We start from the raw sequence: 9,569 nt of genomic DNA, 5'->3' as shown, positions 1-9,569 counted from the left end.
AAAAAAAAAAAAAAAAAAGTAGGATGTAGATCATCTTTGCAGCCTTCGTCAACCATGGTTAATTTTGTTACCATATGAAAAGCTGATTCCAAGAAAAGACCAACTTGAAAGTCAAACAACATGAAAGTGCTGTGGCTGAGGCTTTGTTTTTCAAGGTTTAGTAGACTATTGAACTATTCTGTTATTAGATCCTCGATTAGGAGTTTTCATTTACATTTAGTTTCACATAAAAATCTCACTTTTTGGACTTGAAATATTTGGATTCAGTTTTGTTTTGTTTTTTTCCCCTCCCATGTTTTCTTGCTGGTTGTGTTTTACAATAAACCATTTTGAATTTTCCAGTTTTGCTAACTGTTCTTATAGGGGACCAGTTTAGAACTTTGTCCAAGTACTTGTAGGTTTTGGGGGGGGGATTTCTTTTGAATTAGACTAGATAAATGCATGATTTTTACCCCTATATTATATCTATTTACTTTGTATATTTTATCCACTGGAGCAGATCTATATTTTTGGATGATTATCTTGTGCAAAGGGTAAAATGTTACTGTTCTTCTGAGAGCAGTCATAGCATTCCTAAAACCTTAATTGATTCTTCTACCTTTGAATTATTTTTTAAATGTTCTATTTTCCAATTCCTTTTCTACTTCTGTTGGCAAATTATACTGTGTGATTTGAACTGTTAAAATAGTCATTTCACTGCTGAATAATTTACATGTTAATTTTTTTTCCTTTAGAAATCAATGTGGACAGAACATAAATCACCTGATGGAAGGACTTATTATTACAATACTGAAACAAAACAGTCTACCTGGGAAAAGCCAGATGATCTTAAAACACCTGCTGAGGTAAATGTTTGAAGACTAGGAATCAGAACTGTTAAGTAGATTGGGTATAATTTTATATTTAGCTCCAAAGAACAGTTCCTCTTTGTCTCTAGTTAAGTAATTGGGTGGAGAGCATTAATATAGTTAGAATAATAAGCAAGAACAATAAAATTTGTTTTCCTATATGGACATACTTTGTTTATTATGGTCCTATGTTCAAGGATAAATTGAAGGGTAAAGCAATTTTCTTCAATACAGTATGACCTATATGATTCTAGAAGACATATTAACAGTTCCAGATAACCATGGGGTTTGATATAATGAAATTAAATAACCTATAAAATACTGTCTTGTCTTAGAGTGAAATATTTTCTTTGTCAAGATGCCTCTGAAAGGATATTATTTTGTGTGTACATTTTAACATTCAAAATAGGTAAATATGATAAAATTAAGATTGAAGAAGTAAATTATATGATATTGCATGTTTTAATAGTCATGCTCAGAAAGAGGTGATCTTTTTCACTGAAGAATGTTTTACCTAGCCAGTGGTATTCCATTTTTATTTACCTTAACTAAAGAACTTAAGATGGTAAATAAGTGTATTTTTTACACACTGTATTACTCCTGTCATCTAGTATGTACATAGTGTTTGTGAAGGAAGGTTGATAGATAACATTTATTTCTCATTCATATACACACACACTCGGGGTTATAACAAATTAATTAGCTATGAAACTAAAACATTAGGATGGATGAATCAGGTTATCCTTTTTCCCAAACTTTCCATTTGTTTTATTAGTATTAATATATGAACCCTCCATTCACTAAGTATGGCTGGTGCTTTTTACCTATGTGAATGTAAGAGGGGAAGTACACACAGTTGAAATTCAGGTAGATGCCTAATTTTGAAGAAGCATCCTTGCACTTTCTAAATATATTAACTTTGACAGATTATTTTCTCTTCAATAGTTAAATGATATATTCAATAGTCAACAACTATCATGCTATGAATATGTAGAGTTACATAGGTAGACAATGTCTAGTAAAAATAAATGCAGATGGTTACTATGTTACTATTTGCTGAAAGTTGTTTCCCTTCTTTAGCAACTGTTATCTAAATGCCCATGGAAAGAGTACAAATCTGATTCTGGGAAGCCTTATTACTATAACTCTCAGACAAAGGAGTCCCGCTGGGCCAAACCTAAGGAACTTGAAGATCTTGAAGGTAAGATGGGAAAAAATCCTACTGGGAAGTTGTGTATATACCAGTCACCTGAAAACAGTCCCTGAATAGGATTATTCAAACTAAGGCCTTTTTCTTTAAAAAAAAAATTAAATTGTATGCACATTTTAAATGATGTAACATTTTTTGTGGGCTCTTATTTTCTTGTTGCTCTAGATTTCAGTTCTATAGATTTTAAATAGACTTTTATTTGATTTGATTCCATTGAAACTAGGATACCAGAATACCATTGTTGCTGGAGGTCTTATTACAAAATCAAACCTGCATGGTGAGCTGCTTTGATAATTCATTTTCTGTTATATTTAACATTTAGAATATGTCACTAATGTTCACTAACCATGAATGGATAAATCTGCAGTGAAAGACATTAATTCAAACTATTACTTCTATGTAAGAGTTATATTATAAATGAGCTTAAAGGTTTTTAAATTGTGTTTTGGTATTTTAAATAAACATGAATGTTGAACAAGGTCACATACAAACTTGTAGTATCCCTCAGAATGTTGGTGCATACATGAGACATGTGATTAAACTTAACCATGATAGTAGGTAGTAGTTGATCTTGAGTCAGTTATTTTGTCCATATATTATTAGATTTCAGTTAATACTGGTTTTGCTTTAGTATCATGAAAAATAGTATCAATGTTTTTTTTTGAAAGTTAAGTTAAATAAATGAATATAAAAATTACATATTTTATAGAAGGAAAGCGTGGTTACGCAGTACCATTAAAAGTTTAGGAAAGATTGTTACCTTACAATACTCGGCATAAAATAACATTCTGTGATGTTATTTTATGAATTTTATTTTAAGAATTAAGTTACTTTACTCTCCTTAAAATATAATCCTTTGTTAAATTGATCTAGATCAGCCAGGTAAAAGGTTATGGGAAGTGGTAGGGTATTACCTTACAACTTTAGATCATATTAGATATGATTACCTCTTATGTGGATTTTTTTTTTTTTTTGCATCTTAAAATAGATGTTCAGAAATATTTTCCTTTAAGAAATGATAAGTTTTAAAATACGTTCATAGACTTAGGTCATTTTTACATCATTGCTTACATGCAGCACCTCATTCTCTAGTGATACAAACAAAGATACTGTGTCTTACCAACAAATTTAAAATTTTCTGAGCCTAGAATGCAAAGAAATATTGAGTGTTCAAATGTTTAAAGTTCTATCTAAATTGTCTGAGCATGAGCTCATAGTAATTTTACCAATAGAATCCCAAATTGCTCATCTACAGAATATCAAGCTCATTTCTGATATGACTACAATTGGTTGGTTTGAATAGCTGCTTATCTGCTTGTCCGTGCTAGTATGAAAAAGGGCCAGAAATCTCATGAGTTCAATATCAATTTAAATTTGGTATCTTTTAAAAAGTAGTCTCATCCCTGGAGACAATGCTATTACATTCCTAAATTTTGAATATTTTCAATGTGTGATTACATGGCTAGAAGCCTTTGGAATCATCAGCATTGGAAAAGATTACTCAACAATCACAATCGCTGTTGTAAAAAGTTTCATTGTTGTATTGAGGCTTTGAAACTAAAGTAAATACTTGCTCTTTAAAGCAAGTTTTAAATTGTCAGATGATAAATTAGATTGAATGAAATTATGATACTTTCATCTCCTTTTAGAGTTTGTTTTCACTGGTTTCATTTAAAAACTAGTTGATAACTTTTCTGTTTTCTTTAATAGCCATGATCAAAGCTGAAGAAAGCAGGTAAGCAATTTTGAAAATCAGTATGGTTTACAAATTTGGCATTTCTACTGCATTCATGTTTTAATTGTCCTTTTTAAAAAGGATGTGAATGCTATTTAATTAGATTAGGATGATGGTTTGATATCTTTGGAAGGTTTTATGGGGAGTGTTAAAAAGAAGATATATTTACCTCAAGTGTATCTTTTGCTACACGAGTACTTTAATGTGGAATGCGTTGTTTGTGAATTAAGTTTCTCATTTTGGTAACTGTATATCTCCATTATATAACTAAATTCCTTTTTTTGTTGTCTTGAGGAATAGACCCATAGCTTTGTGTATGTTAGCAATCAACTACTGAGCTATATACCCCTAGTCTACAAAGTTTCCCTTTAATTGTTGAAATGTAGATTTTATAAGCCTTCGAGTTTTGATATATATCAAATATATTATTCAAAGTAACAGGTTAAGGTTTTATTGAAGTATTTGGACATTAGGAAATACAAGCATTTATATCAATGCCTATTTCAGGTTACTGTGCAGTTTTGCTGAAAGCAAAATAGTGGTAGAAGTGGGAAGTGGTAACAGTGCACAGTAGGAAGGATATAGTCCTCCCTGAGGCTCTTGTATCTGAGCACAACCTAGGCAGTGTGGCTAGATATTCTCTAAAGCAAACATGTTTAATATAGTCTTATTCTGTGGTCTTTTGGGGTTGCTTTCTAGTTTACTGTCAATGATTTGTTTAGCCCTTTGTTCCATTAGTGTTAAAACTTTATAATAATTGGCTTTATTTAGCATTACTGTTACAATATTGAAATGACCAGTTCTTGTTGTTCTCTCTCTTTCTCTCTCTTTTTCCTTCCCTCCCCCTGCCCTTTTCTATTCCTTTTATTCTTCTCCCCTTTTAATGTATAGCAAGCAAGAAGAATGTACTACAACATCAACAGCCCCAGTTCCTACAACAGAAATTCCTACGACTATGAGCACCATGGCTGCTGCAGAAGCAGCAGCTGCTGTTGTTGCAGCTGCTGCAGCTGCTGCAGCAGCAGCTAATGCCAATACTTGCACCACACCTACTAATACTGTGGGAAGTGTTCCAGTTGCTCCTGAACCTGAAGTTCCTTCCATTGTTGCTACTGCTGTAGATAATGAAAATACAGTAACTGTATCAACTGAGGAGCAAGCACAGCTTGCTAATACCACAGCTATTCAAGATCATAGTGGTGATATATCCAGTAACACTGGAGAGGAACCATCTAAACAAGAAACTGTAACCGAGTAAGTTTAGTAACTCAGACTTCTGCAAGTAATGCCTGACTTAAGATAGAAGAACTTGTTAATTTAGTCCATGACATTAAATGTTTAAGTAAAAACTTAAGTTTTTCTAATGTTGATCCATTTCAAAAAGGTGAATTTCAGTGGTGTCATGTCACCAAACATTTGAAAGTAATCTGTTCAAGTTGTAATCTTACCTTGATTAGCACTGAGTATAGTATAGGGTGAGGCACAAATTTAAAAGAATACATTCTATGTCAGTGTACTATATGAAATCAAAATCAAGGCAAAAAGGAAAAAATCAGCAGTTTACAAACTTCGAGTATTTTAAATAAAGGCTTGGTATCATGCCCTGATGATTATGTTTATTTTTGGTAAAGGGTTGTATGTTTGTTTTATGTGCTCAATACAGCACTGCCAAGAAGTACTGTAGATTGCTATTGAACGTAGACATAAATTTTGAAAGATCAGAAGCTCTGCCAACTAGAGTAGAATTAAACTTGTTTTCATTCTTTTTGGCTTACTGATAGTGTTTAATTTTCAGCTTATTGTAAATAAAGTGAAAAATACGAACAGCCTTTTTCAAAAATGCCTCAGATGAGAGAAGGCACTTTATATAGGAATCGCAAATAAGGAAGTCACTTAGAATTGCAAAACTTATAATTGATTTTTTTTCTACCATATGATGGAAGGTATAAATGGAAGACTAATCAAACACTGTTATCCAGTTACTGTTAGTCACACTATCTCTATCTCTCTACTCCTTACTATAAATGTTTATTCTCTTTTCTCATGTTAATTTCACAAATAACTGTGTTTTAATATTGAAATACTTAAAAAGAAATGAGATGGTATTTTTGGAGACAAGAATAAAGATCACATTTTCTTTTGTTCTTCTGACCTTGACTATACACATATTTAAGTATATATATTTAAGTATTTTGTGTGTGTGTGTATCGTACATTTTCTTTTTTCTAATTTTATTTATTTTATGTATAAAAGTAGCTGTCTTCAGATACACCAGAAGAAGGCATCAGATCCCATTACAGATGTTTGTGAGCCACCATGTGGTTGCTGGGAAATTGAACTCAGGATCTCTGGAAGAGCAGTCAGTGCTCTAAACCGCTGAGCCATCTCACTAGCCCCTATATCATACATTTTCTGCATACATACATAAAAGTCCTTCATCATATGAACTGATGACATATATATGATATGATATGATGAGCTTTTGAGTTATCATTCTCCTACATGTTATGCTTGAACTTTTTGAATACTAAAATACTGAGATGCTCAAAATACTTTATGCAACTTGGTATGATAATTACATGTAATTTGTGCATATCTTCATATATATATAATTCTTTTACTTTTAGTACATAATACAATATAGTTTACAGGGTATAATTACTTCAAGAATAAGGAGAAATTCCTGTATTTGTCATATTTATGTTCTTTATTATTTTTTATTTTGCTGCTGCATTCATTTTATATAAATGTGGAAGGTCAAGAGTAATTTATTTTTCATAATTTTAACAAGTATTCTTTCTTGGCAGTATTTCAATATTAGTTCTTGAGTCCTAATTTCTTAACAGTTGTAGTTAACTTGCATGTAAGGACACATAAAGAATGATATATTTCCATATATTACATTCTTATATCAGTAGCTATTGTAGTGTCAAATCCATCATTTTTATAGTGAACTAAACTTTTAAAATTTAGTGTGGGGTTTAGGAGTTGATAATTCTGTATTAAATTAATTCTTTTTGAAATTACTATTCAGCAATATCTTTTACAATATTCCAAATAATATTTATTTGGAGTTCTGGGTTACAGAGTTACTTGGCGCTTGTGCCATAGTATATTATCAGCCAAAAACAACATAAGAATAAATTAGCTTTGTCATATTCTATCAATTCTACTTTTGCAAAATTATCTGAGCTGGATTTTGCTAATTGATCACTTATATTGCACTCTATATTCTTTGTAGTTTTTATATACACATACAAAATTATCAGAGTTTAAATGTGAAATGTGAATAAATATGATGGGCCATTTATTAATGTGTAAACTAGCGATGTACATCAGCTTAGTGTAGTTCCATGTTATGTTCTGGACTTTACTAAGGATCTGGTAACTGATGCTACAGAAGTTCAGTAACTTTATGTCCTTGGCCTCACACAGTTATATTTTTAGGGTCCATGTAGGAAACTTTCTTCTGAATTTCTCAAGTTTTAGGTCAGCTTCAAACAGCTAAATGATAAGGGAGATTTTTGTCAGCAGAAAGTAGTTACTGAAATTATGAATAGCATGTTTAAATTTCTGTCTCTCTAGTTTTACTCCTAAAAAAGAAGAAGAAGAAAGCCAACCAGCAAAAAAAACATATACTTGGAATACAAAGGAGGAGGCAAAGCAAGCATTTAAAGAATTATTGAAAGAAAAGGTATTATAGATTTTTTTAAATAATGTAATAATTTCTCAATAAATGTTCACTTTGGCGCCTTTATTTAAAATACTAATCTCTAGAACTGTTATAACTGACAGCAAGCTAAATTTGTTGTGTTTTAATTGAAGAACGCTTTTGTGAAACTTAAAAAGGTATTAATTTCACAAGCATATTTTTGCCTTGATGTATAAGATTTTTTCAAAAAACTTGAATCATTATTTTGTTGATAAAACTAATACAGAAAAATACTGTTTCAATTTCAACTGTGTGAATTTGTTTTCACAAAATTGCTTCATTAAAAATGGTTTTAGACTTTAAAAAATTGTGCAAAAGGAGGTGCTTGATATTTTTAGTGAGCATTACCCGTGCCTTCCCATAATACTACTACTCCCTGTGTCCTTGTAGTCACTACTACGGAAAAAGTACTACTACTACTAAAGGAAAAATACTAATTTTTCCTTTAACTAAATTTCAGCGGGTACCCTCCAATGCTTCATGGGAGCAAGCTATGAAAATGATCATAAACGATCCTCGGTACAGGTAATACAACGATTTATAAATTTACTTTTTACATTAGTTTTAGGATATTTAAAATTGTGTAAAACAGTATAACTATATAAAGAATTGTTCATAGCTTTGTAGTTGGCGTAAGAGGTATTTTATGTGTGCTAAGCCAAAAACCCAAAAGACTTGTCCTACAATCTGAGCACTGTGCTACACATGAAATTAGAATCATTTTAAAACTAGAAGTGAAATTAGAATCATTTTAAAACTAGAAATTGCTTTTTTAGAATCATTTTATATCTTTAAATTACACAAATGTTCTTAATGTATGCATGAAACTTTTTCCCAAAGCATTAACTTTTGCTTCTCCAGCCTTTATGCTTATTCTATTATCATCATCATCATCATCATCATCATCACCATCATCATTATTATTATTATTATTATTATTATTTAGTGCTTTAGCAAAGCTGAGTGAGAAAAAGCAGGCCTTTAATGCCTATAAAGTCCAGACGGAGAAAGAGGAAAAAGAAGAAGCAAGATCAAAATACAAAGAAGCTAAGGAATCTTTTCAGCGTTTTCTCGAAAATCATGAAAAAATGACTTCCACAACCAGATACAAGTAAGTTTTCTAATGATACGGAAAGTGATTCCCCTATTGTTTGTGTCCTACATGTTGCCAGCTCGTCCAAAATAGGTGGTAGTGAACATAGCTGTGAAATGAAGATGTGGCAAAAAAAGGGTATAAGGTACCTCCCCAAAAATCCGTAATTTGAGTTTACATATAAGCCCACTTTTAAGCTATTAATTAGGCAATAAACATACCACATTACCTGTTACCTGTTTTAAAGTCTGCAGAAGATGCCTTAATGTAAGAGAAAATAAGAGACTTTTGCTCTTCTGTTGATATTTTACTGACTGACATAGAATTTTCCTGAGTAATAATTTTTAAACTTAAAATGAATGGAGAGAGTGTTCATTGACTACCTTTGAAAAATGATTTAAAATTGTACTGATACATAAAGGAAGTAACATTTAATTTCATAATCACTAGAAAAGCTGAGCAAATGTTTGGGGAGATGGAAGTTTGGAATGCAATATCAGAGCGTGATCGTCTTGAAATCTATGAAGATGTTTTGTTCTTCCTTTCAAAGAAAGAAAAGGTACTTTTAAAATTATCAGCATTTCAACATTATGAAGAATTTTATCTTAAATGATGTAACACAGTTTATTTAATTTGTATAGTGTATGCTTTACATCATATTTATTCATTGGAAGCTATGTTATGTTAAAGATTAAATGAGTTAACTCAATCTTGTTTCCCTCTTTTCAAAGATAGTAATTATTGTTTAAATCATAGTGGGTATTGATTTATTTGAATATCTATCACTGTTAAGTTGTTTTGCATCCATTCTTAAAGGAAACATGGATGATAGTTCAGATATTACTAAAACATTAAACATAGCGAATGACATTGGTGACTTAGGTATTTACATGCTATGCCTGCTTTCAGTAGCCCTCATTATAAAATGCATCTACACTGCATACTGGTAAGGCCCTGAGTTTATGGAATAA

The 9,569-nt window shown here is 31.2% G+C and overlaps 1 protein-coding gene across 9 annotated transcripts in view; it reads left to right on the top strand.

Moving 5' to 3' along the window:
* Prpf40a (pre-mRNA processing factor 40 homolog A) overlaps window positions 1-9,569 on the top strand; it is a 54,043-nt gene that overhangs the window by 28,474 nt on the left and 16,000 nt on the right. For 5 of the 9 annotated variants that reach the window (XM_031370271.1, XM_031370270.1, XM_031370279.1 and 2 more), the window contains 9 exons: window positions 735-845; window positions 1,929-2,049; window positions 2,282-2,335; window positions 3,769-3,793; window positions 4,685-5,047; window positions 7,379-7,487; window positions 7,966-8,030; window positions 8,452-8,616; window positions 9,049-9,157. In XM_031370271.1, the coding sequence (XP_031226131.1) occupies window positions 735-845; window positions 1,929-2,049; window positions 2,282-2,335; window positions 3,769-3,793; window positions 4,685-5,047; window positions 7,379-7,487; window positions 7,966-8,030; window positions 8,452-8,616; window positions 9,049-9,157 (1,122 nt within the window). The remainder of the gene's footprint in view (window positions 1-734; window positions 846-1,928; window positions 2,050-2,281; window positions 2,336-3,768; window positions 3,794-4,684; window positions 5,048-7,378; window positions 7,488-7,965; window positions 8,031-8,451; window positions 8,617-9,048; window positions 9,158-9,569) is intronic. The other 4 variants (XM_031370273.1, XM_031370272.1, XM_031370278.1 and 1 more) reach the window with 1 other exon arrangement.

Source organism: Mastomys coucha, unplaced genomic scaffold (assembly GCF_008632895.1).
Source record: "Mastomys coucha isolate ucsf_1 unplaced genomic scaffold, UCSF_Mcou_1 pScaffold15, whole genome shotgun sequence".
Lineage (NCBI taxonomy): Eukaryota > Metazoa > Chordata > Mammalia > Rodentia > Muridae > Mastomys > Mastomys coucha.
The sequence above is the reverse complement of the archived record's forward strand: the minus strand, read 5'-3'. Positions and strand labels throughout refer to the sequence as shown.